The sequence below is a fragment of the Fopius arisanus genome, unplaced genomic scaffold (assembly GCF_000806365.1).
Source record: "Fopius arisanus strain USDA-PBARC FA_bdor unplaced genomic scaffold, ASM80636v1 scaffold00031, whole genome shotgun sequence".
NCBI lineage: Eukaryota > Metazoa > Arthropoda > Insecta > Hymenoptera > Braconidae > Fopius > Fopius arisanus.
Genome location: NW_011887770.1, coordinates 625,950 through 648,844, shown reverse-complemented (window position 1 = coordinate 648,844; position 22,895 = coordinate 625,950). Strand labels below are relative to the sequence as shown.

The following is a 22,895-nucleotide window of genomic DNA, read 5'->3' as shown; positions in this document are numbered from 1 at the left end:
TCCCTGGAGAACATCTCCTGGCGATTGTGGGGATCGGTGTATCTTAGGAAGTACCAGGATGAGTCGACGAAGGTATCCATGGTGTCGCTTTCACGATGAGCTGGACCTTTGCAGGTGGGACAGGCTGTGTTCAGCCAGAGAGGAGAGTCCTTCAGACTCTGAAATTCAAATTTCTCGTTATCAACTTCTGGGAGCACCACTGGGAGGTCATCTTCAGGCACTGGTACAGCTCCACACTTTTTACAATGAATAATCGGGATTGGTGTGCCCCAATATCTCTGCCTGGACACAAGCCAGTCTCTCAGGTTGGAGCTGACGCTGTATCCACCGATTCCCATTTTCCGCGCCTCTGCCATCACTTCCTCTCGTTTTTTCTCTTGATCCCCCGAGTCCTCCGGAATTGGAGGATAATCAAGTTTAACAATTGTTGCAAACTCTCTAGAAGCCTGACATGCCCCAGGTATTCCCACAAAATTATCCCTAGCCCTGGGGAACTCTACTATATTCGTCAGGAAGATGGGGATCTCTTCGGAGGTGAAGGGATTAACGACTTTGGTATCCAAAAGCTTCCAGAAGGGCTCAGCCTTGCTTGAAGAAGATTCATCTGGCAATTGTGAGGATTTCGACAGAAAATTGTCCTTGGAGACTGCGATGAATTTCACGTGGTGGATGTGCTCGGGGATGTCTGTCCACAGGGAGATAATCCTCGGGGTTTCACTGGAGACAGAGGCACTTGAAATCAGGGGAAAGTCTAAAGAGGTACCTGTGGGAGGACCTATCCAGTGCTTCTGGATCTTTATGACGTCTCGCCATTCCTTCAGCATTGGGGAGTCAAGTCCTGAATAAAGGGACGAGGCAAAAGCTGTTGTTCGGATAAACCACTGCTTCAGCAATTTTTTCTCTACCCTAGCACCGGATCTCCAGGAGATGCCATTCTGGTCGACTTGCTCGTCAGCAAGAACCGTTTTATCCACGGGATCCCAATTTACGAATGACTCTTTCTGATAAGCCAGGGATTTTTTGTACAGCTTGAGAAACAACACTTGCGTCCATTTGTAATAATCAGGATCGCATGTCTTGATCTCTCGATCCCAGTGAAAGTCGCACCCCATTTGTGTTAATTGGGATTTCATTTTATTTATGTTGGAGATTGTCCAAGTGACTGGTGATACCTTTCGCTCGAGGGCGGCATTCTCCGCTGGAAGACCAAAGGCATCCCATCCCATTGGGTGCAACACATTTTTACCTCTCATTTTGTGAAAACGAGAAACTGAATCGCTGATGGAGTAGACTCTCACGTGACCCATGTGTAATGCCCCTGATGGGTATGGAAACATTGATAACACGTAGTGATTTTTTCCATCGGTCTTCGCTGGCACCTGGGGACTTATCTTGGATTTCCAATACCTCTCTATCGAGCGACGGATCTCATTCGTGAGAATTTCATCCTCAAAAGAATAATTCACTCTGATGATTCGACTCATTGGGAATTTATTAATTACAATATTTTATTTGTCGTCGTTGTTAAAAAATATTCTTTGTAAATACCTAAATACCTAAATGTTCATAACCAATAAATGTTCGACTTACCCACAATCCCAGACCACTGGAGGCATAACATCTGACAAAAATCCTCTGGAAATGTCCGTCAATTGACGATTTCAAAATTCTCCTGGTGTACCTCATTATTCACTAAATAACAATTAACAACAATTACCCCCGAAACATCAACAAATCACCGGTAAAGAGTTTTTTAAAGCTACCGGCGCCATTTTGATTATTGATTTTTTTCTTTGGACACTCGTTAGGTGGCGCGCGAAAAATTCAAATATTTTCGCGCCATGGACCATGGATAATAACTGGATTTTATAAATTTCTATTTGATGATAAATAAAATGGACGGACTTGAGAGGACCGCAAGCACTTGTACCATTTTCAGAGACAAACTAGGACTGAATAACATCAGCTGTTCGTACCCTACAATTTTATCATGTGCGTGTGGTCTACGTGGAAATAATGAATATTACATTCCCCGCGTTCAATTATGTACTCCCTGTCATTATTTATCTGTATTATCCATGAATGAATTACGCGAGCTATAACTTCCTCATGAATTTATTAAAATGGTCGATGGCAATCAGACGGAACTTCTCTGACTGCCGTCAGTTCCTCCTCTATCATCACGAAATAAACTTCTAAACATGACGAGAAAACGTTTTTCCCTTCATGAATATTACTCCGAGTTCAATCTTAAGTGGCTAGTATATTTCGGTAGGACATTACCTCCATAACGACATAATTCTCCAATAATTTCCAATAATCTCCAATAAATCTACATTTCACCGACTGTCAGTCGTCGCTGGATATCTCCCACACGAATTGAGATACAGAAATTTTCATGAATATCTTTTTTATAGACCAATTTCCGGATCGCAAAAATGATCTTATCACAAATTTCGTTATCTCTCCCCATTTGGGAGATATTCAACGATTATTGGGGACACGTCAGAAACAATTACCCCAGTTTATCAATTTGTTGTAGAATTTGTTGTTAAATGTATTCGTAAAAATGGAATATTAATTGGTTTTCGAAGGAATGTGGAATCGACATGATGGTGACAGCAGGGAGTGGCTGTATTACAGCTGCTATTCGAGTGTGAGTATTTTTTTAATATTTATCGTGAGGACGATGGGATGCGTTCATCGTGTTTGGCTGACGAAGGAGGACTTCATGGCCTGCACCATGTCCTCGTCTTTCGCTGCTGGTTATCTCTGTACAATCATGAAGAATATTAATCTCATCATGAGACGATCGGATATACTCTTCATCCTGAAGACATTCAATTGGGAAAGAACAATTTCGTGCACTCGAGATATCGGTAAATAAATTTTTATATTTTCTCCTGAATCACCACTGGACTGTTGTTTAACATTCCAGCAAATCATCGAAATAAAAGTGTCACAACGGCAATCAAGACGACAAAGAAATTTACGTTCATCTGGGCGATAATTGTTACCCTTTATAATATTTTTTTTTTCTATTCTTCTCTCGTGGAGAATGGGTGGTCCATCGATTCTCTACCAATCAGGTAATTTTGTTTCTCCATTCATCTTATTTTATTTTATTTCACCCCCAGTTTTCCAAAAAATCCTCGAAATCTAGAGGAAACAGAAAAATTTTTGTTTCACCTTTTCTGTAGAATTAATTCCGTTCTACAAAAAAGATTCTTATGAAATTACTCTATTCCTTCTAGTCTCGGAGATGTTCCTGAAAGATCGAAAGAGATGAATCGAATGAAATTGAAAATATGAAGAATGATTTTTTTCTAGCGATACACCCCTCAGGAGAATCGCAAAGGCCCACAATTTCTGGATCGTTCTCACCCTCGATTTTATCACCTGGTCGGCATTTACTTACACTATTCTAGCGCACGACAGTCTCTTCCTGAGTCTGATGCTCCATACCTCAGCGCAATTGAATATTCTCAATCACAGATTAAAAAATTGCGCCAATTACGAGTTGAGGACTGGTAACGAGACTCCAGAAGTTGACGTAACTCATTTCGACTGTCTCGAGATCAATCCAAAAACGGAGAGTTTAAATCCTAATGAGGAATTGATCAAGTGCATTCAACATTATCAACAAATATTCCAGTTAGTCCTTCAACTCTAATTTCAATCAAATTTAAAATTAATTTAATCAATAGCAATAATTAATTCACCCATTTAATCAATGCCTTCAACTGTCTCAATCCTCTCCATCATCTCAAATATTTTTCTCCACTGGAATTTCATCACTTCAGGATCGTGAAAACCCTGCAAAATGTTTTTGGGAGTATTCTCCTACCCCAGCTCATTTCCAGTTTAACAATGATGTCTTTAATTGGATTTCACGTGTTTGTGGTGAGTAATTTCTTTCCATGAAGACTGGAGTGGATGCAGAAGGGGCTGAAGAGAAGAAATTATTTTTAAATGTCAAGGCAAAGACGATAGACCTGAGCAGGCCCCCAAAGGCAATCTTCATCAGTGTATTTTTTGAGAGTCTCTTGTGCCAATTGTTCGCCTTCTGCTGGAGTGGAGACTGCATAATCGAGGAGAGTGATAAAACGAGTACAGCTCTGTACTCGTCCTGCTGGTACCGGGGGAATCGCTCGTTCCGGGCGAATGTCAAGGTGTTCGCATCACTCGTGGAGAGTCCCATGGTGGTGAGTGCTGTTGGTCTCTTCGATCTCTCTGTCATCACGTACAAAAATGTGAGTCACGTCCTCAGCCCTCAGCAGTCCCTAGAGTCCTGGATCATTCCCAATACTCCCAATATTCGTTTGCAGATAATTATCAAGTCATACTCAGCAATGACAGTACTGAAAAAAGCCTACAAATAAACAGAAAAATTCAATTGATGAACATGTCTTAAGCAATCACGAAATCGAGTTGCTGACCCTAAAATTCCCGTTCAGAACGTAAGTACCTGATTATCAGGATAATCTCCCCACCAGATCGCCAGTAATAAATCTTGAATATTGCTCCACAGAATAATGATATATTTGCTTCTCAATTTTTTTTTTATTCGTCAACATTAATGTGAATGCCATTCAATGGATTAAAATTGAATCAACGATAATTCGACACGAGGATATCAAGAAATGAGAAAAATCTCAAGTACTCGGATATCCTTAGAAGAAATATTCACCACCACCCAGGTTCGAATGATATAAATTTATTAAGGACACTTGGATCAAACAAATACTCGATTAAAATTCCAATCCAAGGTAATGCACAACTAAAAATTAAATAATTCTCCTAAAAAAAACAGCCAATAGTCTCAATCAGAGTCCACGAATTTCTTGATCATTCCATTTTCACTCAGTTGCAAATCAGGCGTGATATCCTGGGTGAGCTCCTGCTCAGTGATGTCCTCCTCCAGTAGAAAATCCTCATTAATGATTTCCTCGCGTGCAGGTTCAGGTGGTAGAGTGGCATCAGTTCCATGATTCTTCATGTGATCATTGAGTGCAAATGCACGTCCATAGGATGCACCGCAGATATAACAGTGGAATTTCAAATTATTGTCCTTCTTGTGTGTAGCAATGTGAGCCCTAGCTGCGTACAAAGAGGCGAAGGGTCTGGAGCACTCGGTGCACCTGAATGGTTTGGTATGACTGTTCTTGTGTCCAGCTAATTGAACTCGGGTTTTGAATTTTTTTGGGCAGAATGGACACTTGTAGGCCCTCTCATCGCCGTGAGTGAGCAAGTGATGATTGTAGACTGATGATGCTTTGAAACGTTTTCCACAGTGTTTGCACTCATATGGACGAACACCAGTGTGTGTTCTCATGTGGAGTGTCAGGCAGTATGACACCCTGAAGGTCTTACCACAGACCTCGCAGGCATGTGGCTTTTCACCGGTGTGAATTCTCTCGTGCTTCACCTTCTCGTGAGGTCTTGTAAATCTTCTCCCACAATGCTGGCACTGATAAGGCTTCGACAAATCTCCATTATCGTTGCTATCATTATCATTCTCATTGCCATCAACCACCTGTCCCTCAGTCGTTCCAAGATCACCATCCACAGGACTCGGTGCTTTCATCTTTCTTGAGACCTTTCTACCCTTTCCCCTATTCGGATGAAATCCACCTAGCTCTGGGTGAACAGCTGCGTGCATTGCCAGTGAATCAGCAGAATCAAATTTTCGATTGCATATAGTGCAGGTGTACGAGTCGCCAGTGTGAAGTGCCATGTGGGCACTTCTGTAGGACTCGGAAAATGATTTTCCACACTCGTCGCAGGTAAATGTGTCGTCGGTGTCACCCTCGGGGGCGTCCACGTGCCTTTCTCGAACTGGTGCGTGCATTCGAGAGTGCAGACGTAGGCTCTTGTGGGAGGAGAATTTAGTGCCGCATATTGTGCAGATGAAGTGGCTCGGGTCACCAGACTCTTCGTGGATTTTTGAATGGATTTGGAGGGCTTTAATTGTTGCGAATGACTGGTCGCAGTGGTCGCAATGATTTGAACCGTTCATGCAGACGTGAGTTCGAAAATCTACGAGTCTGGGAAAGTGTTCTTGGCACTGATTGCAACGATAGTCTTTTGGGGGAACTGGTAGATCATGTTTCTTGGTCTGTTCGGCGTTCGAGAAGAATTTCTCGAGCATCGATGTTGTTTTTGAATTTGAATTGACGTTGTTGGAACGATCCCAGAAGGGCTCAATCTGCACGACTTTTCTCGTGTAAAGTCTCCCCTCGGAGTCAATACACTCCTCAGTCTTGATTGTATTCATCTTCTGTCTCGGTTTAGCTTTGGTCACTGGCTCCTCAGGCTGGACAAACTCCTCCTCAGCTGCTGATCCCTCGTCGGCCATCTCCAGGACAACCTCTTGTCCGTCGTGGTACTGCTTTATGTGTTCCAACACCGAATTAAAACCCATTCCACAACTGCTGCAGCTGTAGAGAGCTGATCCATCGATGCGTATTAATTCCTCACCCTCGAGCTCTGCCGTCTCATCGTCTGGATTCATGTCGATCAAACTCTGCTCGTTCTCCAGGTACTCAGTCGTCTCGTCGGGGAACATCGCAAGAATTCTGTTGTCATTGGTGTCTTCTGTTTCTGGGATACTGATCACAGGTGGATTATCACTGCTGTCTCTCTTTGTCGATGGCTTCGTGGAGACGTCGTCCTCGACGTTATCCAATTGCTGGTAGTTGTCGTCAGGGAGAATCGACTCCTCTGGCTCGTCCTCTATTTCCATTTTTTGAATCATTTTAATTTCACCTGCAAATTGGTAACTTTCGTCAAGAATTTCCTGACAGTTGTCAAGATGGAAAAGAATTGCCTGAGGTTTATTACCATTGTCGTCTACCTGGATGGATCTAGGCCCTCCCACTATCATAATCCCTTCGTTATTCACTGTTGCCAGGAAACTTTCGTGGATTTGTTCGACGTTTGTGTCCTGTGATCATTAAATATAAGAAAACAGGGATGAAGTCATGTGAGAGTTCAGGTAACTTTTTTTTTTAAAGTGAAAACAATTGATTGGAGAATAGCAAAATGTCACTTACCATCAGCACCTCGTTCTCGCCAATTTTTCCATCATTCACTGTTTCCTCGAAAGTGACATTATTACCAGTGCCACATGCATCGAGATGCTGAATCAAGGCAGCAACACTCTCTGATCTCTGTGAGCATCCAGGACAGTACAAATTATCAGTCATACTCAATAAATGATATTTCAATGACTGTGAACTATTGAATGTCTCCCCACAGCACATGGGACAAATTAAAAGTGAAGATCCCATTATTCGTAATTTTTTTGTTTTTTCCTTTTAAACAAAATCCAGCACTTCATTTATTTTTTCTTGACAATTCTTCACATCGAATTAAACAAAATCACCTAACCTAGGGTATATGACTGTGTCGACAGATTTAATCCCGGAATCAAATGATTTTTACGCATTTTAGGGGAGAATATTGTTGGGGATGATTCGAGGGGTTTTGAATTGACAGATTATCTTATGATTGGAGGACGAACTTCAGCTCAAACAAATTTTCGCGAAGGGAATAACGACAACAGTCATGAAGTTAGGGTATTAATGAACGCCATTTTGAGGATTGAGTTGAGAAGAAATTGGAAGAACTGGTGAAGTCAAATTTCGATTGTACAGACATTTTTTTGATTCATGTGTTGTATTTCATAAATTATTTATAAACTTCACTTCAATATTTCGATAAATTATCCTGCAAAATAGGGAAATATCTCATGAATGAAGAAAAATAGAAGATTTTTGATGAGAACCTTTTTTGAGGAGCGATCCGCCATCTAAAAAAAAGATTCATAAAAAATTTCGCTGTCTGTCCTCGTTTAGAAGATATTTATTGATAATTAGGGTTGAAGGGATTGCAAATGAACTTATTCTATTTTATCGATTTAACGATTCCAATGATTGTTGACTTTTAATTAAAATTAGACCCCTTTAATCACCCACATTATGTACACAATTATCACAGTAATTGAAGAAATATTAATCCGTGTGCTCGTGCTGTGCGTTGCTCTCTCTCCACGTGTTTTGAATGAGCTCGACGAATTGCCTCCACCACTGGCTTTGGAGAGTGAAATAAAGTGCACAGGCTGCGATAAAAATCCAGGACAACACCAGACAGTAATCGCACTCGTTGGAGGGTGTACTAGGTACAGGACCAGCAAAATCCCCCGATGTGACGTAGAGAGAGCCATTTGGCTCGAGTGCTGTGTAATCTGTGACGAATTTGGCGAATGACTCCAGAGTATAAGAGGAATCGTTGAACCTCACCAGAGGCTTTCCATTGTACACAAACATCAGAGTTGGAACTCCAACAATTCCAAATTGAGTATTGAAGCTGAAAAATTGAAAAATTTCATTCAATCCCACGAGAGAGAACTCGACAACTTCGGGATTGGAAATTCGATTTGCAGTAATTTATTCTCTTCGAAGGGTGAATGGTATTTACGCACTTCTGGTACTTGGAGGCATCGATAGCAACTGCTCTGATGTATGGAAAAAATTTAGGAAGTGCATTGAAGTGAGGGGCAGCCTGACTGCTGAAGACACACCACCTGGTGTAGAATAAGACTAGAACACATGTTCTGGGGGGAATTTTTCCCTCTTTTTTGGATTCAGTACGATTTGAAGGGCCTGGCTCCATTATCAGGAGCTCCATGAGTCTCGTGGCATTGACAACCTGTAAACAATCATTAATCATTGAATAAATATTCTAAAAAATGATAGAGTAAAAAAATCGAGGAACTAGCCTCGACACTCCCATAGACTTTATCCGTCAAGCAATTGCTGTAGATCTTGTAAGCCCCTTCATTCTTCAATTTTGAAGAAATCGTCGCGTTCCCTTTGTTCTCCTCCTCCTCTGACTCCTTCGTATCATCAATTAACTCCTCATCATTATCTTCAACAGCTATTTCCATAATTTCAGTCCCATTATTATCAACTTCATCAATTTTTGTGTCATTCCCTGGAATCTTCAGAACCCCTGAATCATCAGCAGAAACCGAGAAAATGCCGACTAAAATCCGAGAATTGAAATTATAAATAATCTCTTCACGAGTCAATGGAGATAATATCAATCTCATAAATTCACTCACTCGAGAGGACTGATAAATAAACAAATATAGTGAACTTCATCGTAACCTAAAAAATTCACTTCGTCCCAACGTCAGTGGATTATCATTAATTTTTCACTGTCCATCAATAAATAATGGATGGAGATATATTTTCACCATGATCGATGATTAATTACAACCTAAATCGGTATTTTTTTGGTTAGAGATAAACTCAATATATCTTCTCAACTATCCACAACTATGCACTTCAATGACGTCAGAAAATCGCCATTTTATTTCAATCCCCCTGTCAATGTTCCACCGAACCCCAAAAAAAATCGTGTGCAGTATTGATCTCCAATTAATTAACGATATTTCGAGTGATCGAGGCACTGAGCTAGTGCAGAAGCTCAACCATCATCAGGAAGACGTGATTTTCTCCTTGAAAGGATGATGAATCGTCCTGGAAACGCACAAATGGCACCAGCAGGCTCAGGTATCCCCCAGAAACGCCAGAAATTATCAAAAAAATGCAGCTACACTTCCTGGGATTGCTCTGGTCAGGCCCTGGAGGGATATTCCCTCTGCCAAAAACACATCCTCTACGATCCAACATCTCCTTATAAACAATGCGCATTTGTTTACAACACGAGTGCCAAGAGATGCTTCAATCCAGCCCCCAGGATGGACAGGAGAGATGTTGCTTATTGCCCTGAACACACGAGAAAAGCCCTCATTGCCAGGATGAAGTCAACCTCGAAGGGAGTTTTGCCTGAAAATCCTGAGAGGTATCTCCTCAATTTAAAACACTATGTGGGAGATAAATCTGGAGACAGGGGTAAAATAAAGCCATTGGATCCATTCGGTAAGTACCTAGACGAAATTAAAAATGTTGTACAAAAAATATCAATTGAAAGATCTAACTCTAATTATAAATCTAATGAGAAAATTTGTTGAATTTTTTACACGTGTAGATGACTGAATTGTAATTGTCCGTTTATGAGAGAGTGATGTTATTTTATTTTAAGCTGAGATTGATGCATCAAAAGCAAATTCAAGTTGCTGTGATATCCTGGACTACGCCAGTTCCTCGGATAGCGATGTGGAGCCGACCCTGGCCTCAGAAGCTCTGAGAGGATCATTTCTCGATGACAGTGACAGTGAGTCCTTGAGCAGTTTCAATGAAGATCCACTCAAGTGAGCTTATTAATTATTATCTTAATTCTTCCCTGCACCAATCCCAAAGATATTTCACGCTTGGTAAGAGGAATAATTATAGACTTGAGGCTCATTAAATCAGACAGTAGAAGCTATTGATGCTAGTTCGCTTTAGCTAGTGCACATATGCCCCTCGTCTAATTCACAACAGCAACACAAACACCAGTAACTGCTTATCAGCGACTCTAGAGCAATCTCTACTCGTCGATTCAATTAGTATAAATTATTTAAGGCACGCTGGGATATACACCGCTGAAGAGGGTATTTACATTGCTCGTGAGAAACTCATAAAACTCCAGTCCCTCTACATCGATCAGTTCAAGAGACTCCAGTACATGTTGAGAGAAAAAAGAAGAAAGTACCTCCACGCCATAAAAACGGAAAAGGAAACGCTCTGTAAGTCGTTTATAAATAGAAATTATTTGAGATAATTAAGGAATCATTGATTTTAATGTTAAATATTTAATATCAGGTAGCATTTACAATCAACCAAAAGATACCCCCAAAGAGAAGAAGATTTATGATAAACTGAAGGCGCTGAATGGTTATCACCGTAAAAGTGGAGTCGAGGCGATTCTATACAGAAAATCCATCGAGCGACGAGTGAAATGCACCGAGGGACTTCCTCACAAGCCCCCAAGTGTCCCAAAGTGCATCTTCACCGAGGGTGGAGTCAAGTGTGGAGAGAGAACACTTCCTGCTGCCAAACACTGCAGAAAGCACATCCTCAAGGACGAACGTCAGGTGTTGTTCAAAGCTTGTGGAGCGAAACGCGCTGATATAGCCTGTCACGAGCCAGTGCCTGTTGTCTTCGACTGCAACTGCGTATTTCACATGGATTTACCCACCCCCATTACCCTGGAGCCCATGAAATTCGTGAAAGACACACAGAATTCCGAGCCAATGGGGTCTGACGTTCATCCTATGGACATCGATGTTGTCAGTAATAATCCGGAGATCGATCCCGAGGATGATATGGCTGGGCTGATGAGGGAGATGAGTGATCCTCTTCAGAAGAAACAGAGCTTCAACGAGAGCATCACTAGTGAAACCAGCACTGATACTGCATTTAGTATGAATGCTCAGTGCAGTGATAAGGATGACTCGTTGGTCACCTGAGGCACTTATTTATTATTCAATCGATTATCATTGATTTAAGATGTGGTGGTCAGTTGCCAATATTGTAATTCAAGGATTAATAAAGTTTTTTATGGAGTTATTCAAGTCGATTATCAAAAATCCACAATTCACTCTCCACCTGTAAAAAATTTATTCAAATTTCCAACAAAAATTGAATACAATTTTTTTAAAATATTATTCTCAATTATTCGGGGTTTTAACAATTTTATTCTTGAGTTCTTCATTTTTTTTAATTTGAATAAGTGTTAATTATTATCAATTATTATTAATTATTATTACGGTGGTTATAATTTATTTTTTAATGTAATGAATTTTTTGACTTTTAAATAATTAATTAATCAATTTTTTAATCTAAAATTCACTTGTTACATATTTTAAAAAATGCGTGAATTTTTAATTGCAATGGGATATCCTGTACTACGTAACTCACATCCGGTGGCGTCGCCACAACTGTACAACCTGAATATATCTTCAATTACCCTCTACCCCTGAACATCCCCTCAGTCTGTGATGTTGCAGAGGTTGTGGTGTGTTGTGAAGTCGTGAAATAGGTAGTTGTGTATATATAAATGGCGGCTGACGAAAAATGGTACTTCACAAAGGAACAATTAGCAAGTACACCATCGAGAAGAAATGGAATAGATGCAGATAAGGAGTTGAGTTACAGACAGCAGGCAGCTAATTTTATCCAGGACATGGGGCAGAGGCTCGTCGTGTATCCTTTGAACTTTCCACTGAAAATACCCCCCCTCCCCTCTCACCGTGTCTTTATATTTTTCCAGTTATTATTCATTACGAAGTGTTATCTCAGTGTTTTTCAGAGTTGAAAGTGTTGGGGAGTCCTTGGGATTATTTTTTTGCCATCTATAATTAATTTGTCTCTTCAAATCCACTGAGAAATGCATCGAGCTATCGTGCGTTGTCGGGCCCTCGGGATTCCACTTCCTGGTGATTATTTTCGGGATTTCGAAGGCTTCGATGGGTTTCAATGGGATTTTCACTGGGGGATGGTAATTTTTTAGGGTTTTCAGGGGCTTTTTCCTGGGGATGGGGTGATTGTTTGGGGCCCCTGGGACAATGGCGATTCGGGTCACGTTTTTTGGACGGCATTGTTTGCCTGTGGCTTTGACAGGTGTACCAACTAACGTGACGAATAAGTTTTGTCATCGAGAATTTTGGGACTGAGGCCCAGAGGCACTCGGTGATCATCCCCGTGGTTTTACTCATTAATTTTCCTTAATTTATTTATACAGTACACAATTATGTATAAACACTGCGATAGTTTACATGCACCGATTTTACGTGTTTCATTCGCTGGCGCAGTTTCACAGAAATGCTATTGCAGCAGCATCACTATTTCTCGCTGCAAAAGTCGAGGAACAGCCACGGAAATTAGAGCACGTTATCAAGGTTGCACACATGTGTCTTCACAAAGACCAGAGTACACCAGACACCAAATCCGATGTAAGTTCCACGTGATTTTATTTCAATTCGTCATTATTTCGGTTCCTGGAGGGTTTTAATTTGTCTCGTTTTTTTTCTCCCTCAGCATTATCTAGAGCAGGCCCAGGATTTGGTGTTTAATGAGAATGTCCTGCTTCAAACCTTGGGCTTTGACGTTGCCATTGATCATCCACATACTCATGTTGTTAGATGTTGCCAATTAGTCAAAGGTAATGAATACCCCAGGTTTTAATTATGGATTAATTCAGATGTTTGCGCTATTGTCGGGTGAATATTTACTGAGTGATAAATAAATTTTTGTTTCAGCGAGCAAGGACTTAGCCCAGACTTCCTACTTCATGGCATCAAACAGGTGGCTAAACACATTTACCTACTCTTTTAACTCGAAAAACCATTATTTGCATAAAATATGAACAAAATTAATCAGCAGACACTGGTCTATGAGACTTGTATGCTAGATTCATTCAATTCTATGCATGCACTGTCTCGAAAAAACCTCCGTAATGCACGTAAATTCCAAGATTTATTGTCCCGCATTTGAGTTACAATAATAATTACACTGTAATCTCAAGCTGGTGACAATTGACCTGTGATTTTTAATGCAATAAGTTGAGTGGGACAGTGCTCTGATGAAATTTTAAATAAAAGAGTAAATAAAACTGGAGTCTCAAAGACCGATAAAAAAGTTTTATAAAAAATGAAAGGATTAATGCATTCAGGTAAATGAATAATATCTTAACAAAAAAATCACAATCCTATTAAATATATTCCCTCCAATCATAGTATTACTTTCACGTAGTCTTGTGTTAGATGTTAATCTGATTGTTTAATATTCCCGTAAGTGATTATCGTAGAAATATAAAACCGAGGGAGAATCATTGATAATTTATTGATGTAAATAATCTTTTTCTGTTTGGAAATGTAGTTTACACCTTACGACCATGTGCCTGCAGTATAAACCGACAGTTGTTGCCTGTTTCTGCATCCACTTGGCCTGCAAGTGGTCAAATTGGGAGGTGAGCAGTTGGATTAATCCCATAAATGACAATATTTACGACGTTAACTCCTCCCCAGATACCCCAGAGTAACGAAGGAAAGCACTGGTTCTGGTACGTTGACAGAACAGTGACATCCGAGCTTCTTCAACAGCTAACCGTCGAGTTCCTCCACATCTTCGACAGATGTCCCTCTCGTCTTAAGAAGAAGATAATGTCAATGTCGGAGAAGCAGAGTCCGACGATGCACCACTCGAGTCTCCCAAATTCACCATTCGACGTTGAGCCACGAAAGGTCAACTCACCCGCCCCAGACGGTGGCCCGACATTTCAATCAGCCCGTCCATTTCCCCAGGAGAAAGACGACACAAAGCCCTCAACATCACGTCCGCAGTTGGACCGAGAGTACAGGGAGAAGAAGGAGCGTGAGCGCTTGGAACGAGAGAAGCTTGCAAATTCTCTGCCGATGCCCCACGATCCCCAGAAGCATCATCACCATCACAAACCACCACCAAATCTCCTCCAGAAGCATCCCCAACAGCCCACAAAGCCCCTCCACCACAATCACCACCACAGGCCAGATCCAAAACTCCCACCAGTTCCCCAACGTCACTCTCAAACACGTCAGAGGCCCCCAACAATTCCCCACACCTCTCAAAATCCCCCACCTGTACCCCAACCTCATCCAAACCTAGTAAATCCCCACCAAAAGGACTTGAATCCTCCACCCAACCCCCCAACCCATCCAGACTCCCTCCATCTGGACAAAACCCCCAGCAATCATCTCCAGCGTCGTTACAACGATCCTCGTCACAAACTGCTGGAGCACAGAAAAGATGATCCAAAAAATTACAAATACGATACCCAAATTCGTCAGCGAAAGCCTGACTCTCTCGAGCAAAGATCCGAGGAGGTCAGGAAGTTGATTGAGAAGCCCCTACCTCCACCAAAACCACGTCAAGAGCTCACTAAGGAGGATTACATAGCGACAATGATGAAGCAACCCCATCATCCACCAAAATACCAAGAGAAACCAGCCCCAATGCATAATACGGGACGCAACGTGCTACCTCACGACTTCCACAAGACACCTGGTGTTCCAAAGCCACCGGTTAATCCGCCTGGCCACCTCCAGGTACTTCAGAAGGACCAGAAGAACGGAAGTATCGATGAATCGAGACTTGATAAACGAGTGAAGATAGAGCCAGAGCAAGTGATTCCCAAACACAAATCCCTGTTCAGCCCGGAGAAGGTGCCACGTGAGAATATAACAAGGCCGAAACTCCCCAAGCAGAAGACTCCACCGATGGTTCAGGTTAAGGCGATCAAGCAGGAGAGGATGCTCGAAATGCCTGAGGACTTTGATCTCCCTGGAACATTTCCAAGTCCCACATTGAGCTTCGAGGCTATGTCTGAGCGACTCAAGCTAGAGGATCTTGCTACCTTCGATATGAAGATGTTTGGAAAACTTCCAGAGCCCCTCCAGGCACTTAGGGAGCCAGGCTCCACCAATGGTCGTGGAATACCTGATATAAAGCAGGAGATAAAACCCTTTGACACTGATCACATTTTAACGAGTCAATTGGATCTAGGAACGAAAACAGATCTCGATCAGTTGATCCTCGATAGGCTGGACTCAGGCCCGCTGAAAACTGAGTACTTGAGCCCCATGAAATCAGCTCAGGGTATCTCAGCTCTTCTCCAGGAACCCCTGGCACCGATGCCCTCCCTCCTGCAGTCATCGGACTCTGGGAATTTCAGTCAACCTTCGAGTCAGATGACACAGCAATCCATCCAGAATCAGGAGCCTGAACCAGTGATAAAGGAGGAAATTTATCAGTCAACGGTGGACATCTCTGCGCTATCAGGACCTGGGCAGACTCTTCCTGAAGTCGTAGTGCCCCAGAATTCTCAACAACCGGAGAGAAAGTCTGAGCACCACAAGAGTGAAAAGAAGAAGAAAAAGGATAAGCACAAGCACAAGGATAAGGACAAGAGCAAGGACAAGCACAAGCACAAACACAAAGAGAAGGACAAAGAGAAAAAGGACAAGGAGAAGATGCAGAAGGTGGAGGAGAACTCCACGGTGCCCATTAAAATAACAATTCCCAAGGACAAATTGAACCTGTCGAGTGATAACACAACGTGTCAGGAGAAGAAGAGTCCAAGTGCAACAAAATTAACTCTAAAAATACCCAAGGAGAGGATTATCAAGCAGGAGACAACAGTTCAGACCGTTGCCAAGGATGTTCAGGGCTCGCTGAAGATTAAAATCCGTACGTCAGGTGCTGGGATGGAGTTTCCCGAGTCGAGGAAGAGAGAGAGGGAGAGGGATCCAGCGGAGTGTGCACCAGCTAGCAAAAAGAGTGCCAGTGGTGGACAGGGGCCAGCTGGACAGCAGAGATCGACTGAGAGACAGAATGGAAGACATTACGGATCTACCAGCAATAAGGTAAGGGGAACCAGGGGCAGGGGATTTGCCAGGGGTGTGGGATTTGGCAGGGATTATTATCAGGGTATCGAGGGGGAGGGATTCAGGGGGCAGGGAATGATGGGACAGGGCTTTTTTTATCCGTATCCACCACCGAATATGTATCCTGGGGGATATTTCTGCGATCCTGGGGTATTCTATGGGGGATTTCAACAGGGATTTTCAATGTTCGGGGGTGTTGTTATGGCTGATGGTGGGGTTGTTGATACATCTGTACCTCCACCCTCTTTGATGGGATTGAGGGATGAGGTGCAAATGCCTCCGTTGCCAGAGGGACCGCATCCCAATGAGGCTCAGATACCACCGCCACCACCTCCTGAGTGATCACAGAGCTACTACCCTTTGTAGAATCATTTTCACTGCATTTATCCGATTTGTGGGAATATTATAGATTTTTTTTATGATCGATAATCCCCTGAGACCAGATAATTAATTACTTAAATAGAAATACTCTTTACTTCTTCGTTATTTCCTGATATTGGAAGGAAATTATTTTTTTTATTGAATTGTGAATGGTAGATCAATGAGAATCAAGTAGAAAACGCATGGCATAGTATGACTGTTTATTTTCTTTACTCAGTTTAGTTTGAGTTTTTTTTTTCTGTTTTTATCTCCTTGTTTTTGTAGTATATTATCCTGTATTTACTTGTTGAACACAGTAGACAATCTCCCTCATTCATATTCTCGAGTTGAACGAAAGAATAAGTTGAAATAAGTTCCTCCATCGTAGCACGAATAATACGAATGGTTTTTATCTTATGTTTTGTGGGTGTAAGTAATTAATGAGGCGTTGCCTTTGCTGGCAAAGGATATCAGAGACTCGAGGCCCAAAAGTACGCCAATAAATGATAATGGGACGTTTTTAGGATAGTGTGTGTATATAATAATTAAATGTATGTACCGAATTCCAAGGATTTATTGATTAATTTTTGTCACTTCTATTGCAACTTCGATCGATTGTGGAGTCAATTTATTGCAGGATTTGTATTTTAGTAATGAATTATCAAAGGATGAGGCATTTTTTACTTAGACTTAATCGACTTGACAGCACAATAATTATTGAATCAATAGTTCATTGCATTTGTTGATTGTTTTTGTACAACATACGTAATCATGTACTCGAAATATTTTCCACTGATTCTCTAGCCTCTCAAGTAATAAAAAAAATATCACTTGAATAATTTGTGCAAATGTATGAGTTTGTGAAATCCGAATTTTCGTTTTGACATTTTTTCCCACGAGATAACGAAAAATGGAAGAAAAAAATATAACAATTGCTCAATGAAGATAAACAATTGAACGAAAATTCGTTTTGAATTTTATTAAAATTCACTGTTTAATTACTCTATCCCTAAGGAATTATGAAATTATCTAGACAATTCTCGTGATTCATGAATAATAAATTCCAATCGAATCTAGTGTCTCGGTGTTTATTAAGGACAAAATAATTGCTAAGGTGAATGCATTGCACGAGAGTGAGTGAGGGAGTGCATGATAATTATTAATAATAATCTCCGTACCCTAGAGACAACGAATGCAACTCGATAATTGTTGTAATGAGCTCTAGGATTGAAAATAGAAGAATGTAAATTTAATTTCTCTCTGTATGAATTAATGTATCCAGTATGTCGTTCCACTCTGTTCTGTTCATCTCATCTCTCCTATTTTCTGTTCTGTTTTATATCTCTCCTGTTCTGTTCTCCACCGCAAAAACACGTCCTCATTATTTCTCTGCAAGCAATAGTGGAGTAAGAATAAACTCAATTGTACGATGAAGAAAAGAAAAAAAAAACGATAAATTTACCTTAGTAGTTATTTTGTCTCAATTTATTTTTCAAATTTTGAACACCTACGCACTAACATCACGAGAAAATATTCAATTATCGCCTCATTAATTAAAAACAATTGGTGATGGGTCCACAGCATGCGAATTCATTAATACCTAGTGCATGTGCAGATATCAATCTGTTTGTATGATATTTTTGCTTCCATTGGCATCGATTAAGACGTGTTGGGAATTTTTTTTTGTGATTTATTGTTGCAGGAGAAGCACACGAGAGAACACAAGAGTTCGAGTAAATTGTCACAGTCCCAGCAGTCGCATCCTACGTAGTATCGAGACGAGAAGAGACTACTTAACCATTAGAATTTTTTTCATTTTTTTAATTATAATTAGAAAAATTCAAACGATTCGTTTGGGGTGAGAGAGAGAGAGATCACACGCTCAGGGCCTGACGAGAGACTGAGGGCCCCGAATTCACTGGGTTTTATTTGTAATAATTTGAGGATTGGGCTGACAATCGTAGGAGGCATCGTGTATCTATTCTTGCCGGTTGAGAACGGAGGAATGTTTAATTAAACATGATAAAAACCCATAGAATATTTACGATCAAATTACGAAAAGCAGAGCAGGACGTGGGGCAATTTTTTTTTTTTACAAAAAATCCCTGCACCGATGATACCCGGGGATTTCCCTTATTATGGAAATTTCTCTGATCCACAAATATCTCGTAATCACGGGCATAATTCAAGAAAATGTATACGCAACTTTTCATTTACCTCTGGAGTGATGGGAGAGACTTTTTCCAATTAATTATACAGATGTATCTGTGTGAAAATGAATTTTTGTCACTTCAGTGCAACTCGTATTCACGGAATGAAAATAAACTCAGGACCCGTTAATCCAGAGGAATTTGTGTACAACTCCTTTGAGACGCCCCAGAGTGAGACGATAGGTCAAAGTAATTAAATAATTTATTTATCCATTCGTGAATTGTCTTTTTCCTCATCAAGTGAATCATATATTTTCCATGTAAATAGTTTGAGTCATTCTCTTTTTTCCTTTAATCTTCGATAATCTGCATTTTTTTTTTCCACCCCTCGGATTTCTTTTTCTCCTCATATAATTGCCTAGATAATAATCCGCTTATACTACACGTGTCTAGTATAATGGAAAAACAACTGAATAGTTTAAAACGAAATACAACTATTATCAGACTGTAAATAAAATTATTTTGTATGCCAAAATAAACCAAATGGATGACGGAAAATGGAAAGGTACATTAAACAAAAAAAAAAAACAAATATGTTGCTTTGGGCTAGGCGAAGGAAGATAAAATACATGAGTTGCATTTTTTTTTTTCTTTATTTTTCAATGGAACAAGAATCTGATGGATAATTCAGGTGCTAAGGCGTTTAGTTTGTCTTTTAGAGTGAAAAAAATGTTTCATGCGCGTTAGGACAATTATTTGACGTTGAAATAATATCTGCGAGGTAATTCGAAGGTGTTATTTCATTCAATTTATTATTCATCTGAAATTTTCACGTGCATATCGAGAGGCGCCAAGTGAAGCAACAATCTGTGAAATTTGTTTAGCTTCGAGTTTACGCATTTACGTAGAAAAAGGAAAATGAAAGGAAAACAAATTTACGAATACGTTTTAAGACTAGTAATCGTAAAGTGAATAATTATTAAACATAACTACAATCATTGTTACACTAATTAATCATGTTGAATTGGTGGAGTGATTAAATGCCACTTTTTGTAATAAAACGAAAGGTAAATATTATATTTTCTCTCGCTCGTGCACTCTCACGTTGTCAGAATAATTTTTCAATTACTTGTTTTTGGTTTTTCCATCACGATGAAAGCATTTGATTTGTCATTTCTGAGAAAGAGAGAACGAGGCGAAAGCTAATGAATAAATTCACTAGTTAATTCATAAATCTTGAGGCGATAATTCGCTATTGTCAGGATGAATTCACTGATTTGACTGCCTTTGACAACTGATTAAAAGTTGATCATGATACCACGAATCTAATGATTGCAATTTATAATTATAAAATTAATTCGTCATCCGTCGCTAATTTCCTAAGGTAATGAATCAGCTTAAATGATTCAAGTTGAAGAGAGAATAAAGATTTGTTGATAAAACAAAATCGGTGGCATTGTTTTTTTTTTTTAATTCCGAATTTTATTGTGGAGAAAAATAGGGTGTTACAGATTTGGTGGCTAATTACGCAATACTACTGGCATTGGATGCAATTCTTGGCCACAAGTCCGCACACTCCTTGGCAACAGGTCCAGTGATAGCTGATCCCTTCATTTCTCCTTTATTGTTAACAATGACACCTGCATTGTCCTCGAAGTAGATGAAGACACCGTCCTTCCTGCGGAAAGGCTTGCGCTGACGAATGACCACCGCTGGCATAACTGAGCATTAAAAAAACAATAATTTATCAATTGCTATTTACTCTATCATCCAATTCAATTACTCCACATTAAAAAAAAAAACACCTCACCCTTTTTCCTGAGCTCAGGCTTTCCCTTCTTGACAGTAGCAACAATCATGTCGCCTGATCCAGCAGCAGGGAGACGATTAAGTCGTCCCTTGATGCCCTGAACAGCAATAACATAGAGGTTCTTGGCACCTGGAGGGAGAACAATTTAATTAATCGAAATTCAATGAATATTAATTAAATACAACGACCAATTATCCAGATATTTATTCAAAAGGATAACAGGGAATTATGAAAAAGTACTCCTGAGGATTTCTTTCGTGTTTAATGAGACAGTAATGACTTTGTTTTTCCCGGAGAATTGAGGTTATCTGAAGTATATCCCCTGATTGATGAAAGCTCACCTGTGTTGTCAGCACAATTGATAACAGCACCCACAGGGAGACCCAGGGATATCCTGAACTTGGCTCCAGCTGATCCACCACGTCCTAGTCATCAGAATAAACATAGAATGTGATTAATTGTTCTTGTGTATCCTCTCACCATTGTCTCATGGCAGGGGAACAATTTCCCCCAATCGAATTATCCGATGATTTTCATGGAATCGCGAAAAACGTTTGACTCCGACATATCGAGGAATAGTTTCCCCTCTATCACGTATTATTAATTAACCATGATCGGTTAATTTCACTCGGATTTTCATGGATTTACACAGACGTCAAAACGACTCACCTCTCTTCGACATTTTGGCGTGTTTGAAAGAGCAAGACCCACGATTACATCGCGCACCTCACTTCACGCAGGCCATCTTGTTGAATGATTGACGAGGGAAATTCGAAATTAAAAGTCAAATACACCAATTTCATTCGGATTTTCAATTAAATAATTATCGATTATTCATAATGTTTGAAGAGACTCTCGATATGATAATGCGAGAGGACGAATCGTCACTCCAGGAGAAAATTCTCGCTGCTCTCGACAGAGATCTCCGGAGGTTCAAGGTTAATTACCTCTTCAAAAAATAATTTCGTTTTGTAAAAATTAATGATTAATCTCCGTTAATATCTTCTCTAGGAGAAATCACTGGTGAAAATTGAGGAAAAATGGCAAACCCCTGAGAATTATTCAGTCGATGAAAAATTAGGTAAGTAGGAAATTGATTTATCGATTAAGGGGCTAGGAGGGGAGACGCTTCATGGGCAGAATATTCCGGACAAAAACACATGTACAGAATTTGATTAGTGATTATTCCTCGTGAGGAATAACTCCGAATTTTCCAGGAGTTGATAATATACATCAGCAATGCCAGTCCCATTGCTGAGTGAAGTGATAGAGTTGGAGCTAGGAGGTAATCCAACAAGATAAATAAATAAATTCCTCCAGGGACAACAAAAGTGAAGCTCTAGCAATTTCTATTATTATTTCACTCATCCCCGACCTAATCTGATAAATTAATCACCTCAGGGATTTTTTCGTCTAAGAATTTTATAGAATTCGTATAACTAGTTGAGAAATAGAGAAATTATTGTTTCAGCCCAAGAGCCCTGGCCCCAGCCCATAAAGCTGTACCAGCCCTACGAGGTAGAGCAAATTCTCCTCCCAGACAACGCCAATTGCCTAGCAGTGCAAGCATTCCTCCACATGCTGAATCTCGATTACCAGATAGAGCCACGAAAAAATGCTGAGTACATGTCGCCCTCAGGACGAGTGCCCTTTATCCAATGTGGAGCATTCGTTGTCTCTGATTTTGATAATATAGTTGGATTCCTGGGTAATAAGGGAGCGAGACTGTCTCAGGACCTGGATGAAGCCGAGAAGACAGACATGAGGGCGTATATAGCCCTCGTGAACACCTGTCTTGCCAATGCTGAACAGTACATCTGCTGGGTGGAGCCATCAACCCTGGAGGAAGTAACGAAACCGAGACATGGATCTGTGTATCCCTGGCCCCTCAATCACATCCTCAATTGGCAGAAGGAAAGGCAGATCACGAAGAAATTGAGAGTTCTGGGATTTTACAGCAAGAGCATCGAGGAGATCTACCAGGAGGTCAAGATGTGCTGCACTGCTCTCTCAGAGAGGCTTGATGGCAAGCCCTATTTCTACGGTAACAAGTGAGTTTATTTTGTCGTAGTCTTTTCACTTTTATCCACGAGATCTTTGATTTTTCAAGACCATCCGAGCTAGATGCTCTTGTTTATGGGCACATCCATGCAATCCTGAGATCCCACGACGTCCCATCCCTCCAGGATCTCGTTAGAGT

At 40.6% G+C, this 22,895-nt stretch overlaps 7 protein-coding genes across 8 annotated transcripts in view; 3 read left to right on the top strand and 4 right to left on the bottom strand.

The window, feature by feature from the left end:
* The window catches only part of LeuRS-m (Leucyl-tRNA synthetase, mitochondrial), a 2,809-nt gene extending 1,049 nt beyond the window's left edge, over nucleotides 1-1,760 (bottom strand). Inside the window, exons 1-2 of the mRNA XM_011303440.1 lie at nucleotides 1,591-1,760; nucleotides 2-1,448 (exon numbers count right to left, since the gene is read on the bottom strand). Coding sequence (XP_011301742.1) covers nucleotides 2-1,448; nucleotides 1,591-1,686 — 1,543 coding nt within the window. The 5' untranslated portion in view covers nucleotides 1,687-1,760. The remainder of the gene's footprint in view (nucleotide 1; nucleotides 1,449-1,590) is intronic.
* A 2,772-nt stretch (nucleotides 1,761-4,532) lies between these two features.
* Nucleotides 4,533-7,763, bottom strand: LOC105265672 (zinc finger protein 345). Of its 2 annotated transcripts, XM_011303285.1 has the most exons (4): nucleotides 7,393-7,763; nucleotides 7,056-7,172; nucleotides 6,844-6,946; nucleotides 4,533-6,768 (listed from the first exon to the last, which is right to left on the bottom strand). In XM_011303285.1, exons 2-4 carry the CDS (start codon nucleotides 7,056-7,058, stop codon nucleotides 4,823-4,825), a joined length of 2,052 nt encoding a protein of 683 aa, XP_011301587.1. In that variant the 5' UTR covers nucleotides 7,059-7,172; nucleotides 7,393-7,763; the 3' UTR covers nucleotides 4,533-4,822. The 2 variants fall into 2 exon arrangements, with proteins under 2 accessions (XP_011301587.1, XP_011301586.1); XM_011303284.1 differs by having other exon boundaries at nucleotides 7,056-7,763.
* A 157-nt stretch (nucleotides 7,764-7,920) lies between these two features.
* Nucleotides 7,921-9,167, bottom strand: bug (thioredoxin domain-containing protein bug). The gene is made up of 4 exons (XM_011303439.1): nucleotides 9,128-9,167; nucleotides 8,783-9,048; nucleotides 8,486-8,712; nucleotides 7,921-8,370 (listed from the first exon to the last, which is right to left on the bottom strand). Exons 1-4 carry the CDS (start codon nucleotides 9,165-9,167, stop codon nucleotides 8,016-8,018), a joined length of 888 nt encoding a protein of 295 aa, XP_011301741.1. The 3' UTR covers nucleotides 7,921-8,015.
* dgt1 (dim gamma-tubulin 1) lies at nucleotides 9,168-11,522 on the top strand. The gene is made up of 4 exons (XM_011303283.1): nucleotides 9,168-9,950; nucleotides 10,114-10,282; nucleotides 10,536-10,699; nucleotides 10,776-11,522. Exons 1-4 carry the CDS (start codon nucleotides 9,536-9,538, stop codon nucleotides 11,420-11,422), a joined length of 1,395 nt encoding a protein of 464 aa, XP_011301585.1. The 5' UTR covers nucleotides 9,168-9,535; the 3' UTR covers nucleotides 11,423-11,522.
* A 373-nt stretch (nucleotides 11,523-11,895) lies between these two features.
* Nucleotides 11,896-19,553, top strand: LOC105265669 (cyclin-T). Its single transcript, XM_011303282.1, has 7 exons — nucleotides 11,896-12,158; nucleotides 12,697-12,907; nucleotides 12,993-13,116; nucleotides 13,214-13,259; nucleotides 13,833-13,923; nucleotides 13,982-16,354; nucleotides 18,438-19,553. Exons 1-7 carry the CDS (start codon nucleotides 12,013-12,015, stop codon nucleotides 18,504-18,506), a joined length of 3,060 nt encoding a protein of 1,019 aa, XP_011301584.1. The 5' UTR covers nucleotides 11,896-12,012; the 3' UTR covers nucleotides 18,507-19,553.
* Nucleotides 19,554-20,024: 471 nt separating this feature from the next.
* On the bottom strand, nucleotides 20,025-21,462 carry RpL23 (ribosomal protein L23). The gene is made up of 4 exons (XM_011303281.1): nucleotides 21,365-21,462; nucleotides 21,037-21,120; nucleotides 20,696-20,824; nucleotides 20,025-20,606 (listed from the first exon to the last, which is right to left on the bottom strand). Exons 1-4 carry the CDS (start codon nucleotides 21,375-21,377, stop codon nucleotides 20,410-20,412), a joined length of 423 nt encoding a protein of 140 aa, XP_011301583.1. The 5' UTR covers nucleotides 21,378-21,462; the 3' UTR covers nucleotides 20,025-20,409.
* A 352-nt stretch (nucleotides 21,463-21,814) lies between these two features.
* LOC105265667 (metaxin-2) overlaps nucleotides 21,815-22,895 on the top strand; it is a 2,106-nt gene continuing 1,025 nt past the window's right edge. The window contains exons 1-2 of the mRNA XM_011303280.1: nucleotides 21,815-21,980; nucleotides 22,167-22,746. Coding sequence (XP_011301582.1) covers nucleotides 21,935-21,980; nucleotides 22,167-22,746 — 626 coding nt within the window. The 5' untranslated portion in view covers nucleotides 21,815-21,934. The remainder of the gene's footprint in view (nucleotides 21,981-22,166; nucleotides 22,747-22,895) is intronic.

Excerpts from the sequence above, each read along its gene's own strand:
- LOC105265672 (XM_011303284.1), bottom strand. The coding sequence starts at position 7,292 with ATGGGATCTTCACTTTTAATTTGTCCCATGTGCTGTGGGGAGACATTC. Across the intron at positions 6,947-7,055 it reads GCGAGAACGAGGTGCTGATG|GACACAAACGTCGAACAAAT; the intron begins GTAAGTGACATT and ends TAATGATCACAG. Across the intron at positions 6,769-6,843 it reads CATCCAGGTAGACGACAATG|GTGAAATTAAAATGATTCAA; the intron begins GTAATAAACCTC and ends ACCAATTTGCAG.
- bug (XM_011303439.1), bottom strand. The coding sequence starts at position 9,167 with ATGAAGTTCACTATATTTGTTTATTTATCAGTCCTCTCGA. Across the intron at positions 9,049-9,127 it reads TTATTTATCAGTCCTCTCGA|TCGGCATTTTCTCGGTTTCT; the intron begins GTGAGTGAATTT and ends CTCGGATTTTAG. Across the intron at positions 8,371-8,485 it reads GATGCCTCCAAGTACCAGAA|CTTCAATACTCAATTTGGAA; the intron begins GTGCGTAAATAC and ends TCAATTTTTCAG.
- RpL23 (XM_011303281.1), bottom strand. Across the intron at positions 20,825-21,036 it reads CAATTGTGCTGACAACACAG|GTGCCAAGAACCTCTATGTT; the intron begins GTGAGCTTTCAT and ends TTCTCCCTCCAG. Across the intron at positions 20,607-20,695 it reads GCCTGAGCTCAGGAAAAAGG|TTATGCCAGCGGTGGTCATT; the intron begins GTGAGGTGTTTT and ends TTTAATGCTCAG.
- LOC105265669 (XM_011303282.1), top strand. The coding sequence starts at position 12,013 with ATGGCGGCTGACGAAAAATGGTACTTCACAAAGGAACAATTAGCAAGT. Across the intron at positions 12,908-12,992 it reads CACCAGACACCAAATCCGAT|CATTATCTAGAGCAGGCCCA; the intron begins GTAAGTTCCACG and ends TTTCTCCCTCAG. Across the intron at positions 13,924-13,981 it reads GCAAGTGGTCAAATTGGGAG|ATACCCCAGAGTAACGAAGG; the intron begins GTGAGCAGTTGG and ends ACTCCTCCCCAG.
- dgt1 (XM_011303283.1), top strand. The coding sequence starts at position 9,536 with ATGATGAATCGTCCTGGAAACGCACAAATGGCACCAGCAGGCTCAGGT. Across the intron at positions 9,951-10,113 it reads AAAGCCATTGGATCCATTCG|CTGAGATTGATGCATCAAAA; the intron begins GTAAGTACCTAG and ends TTTTATTTTAAG. Across the intron at positions 10,700-10,775 it reads AACGGAAAAGGAAACGCTCT|GTAGCATTTACAATCAACCA; the intron begins GTAAGTCGTTTA and ends ATTTAATATCAG.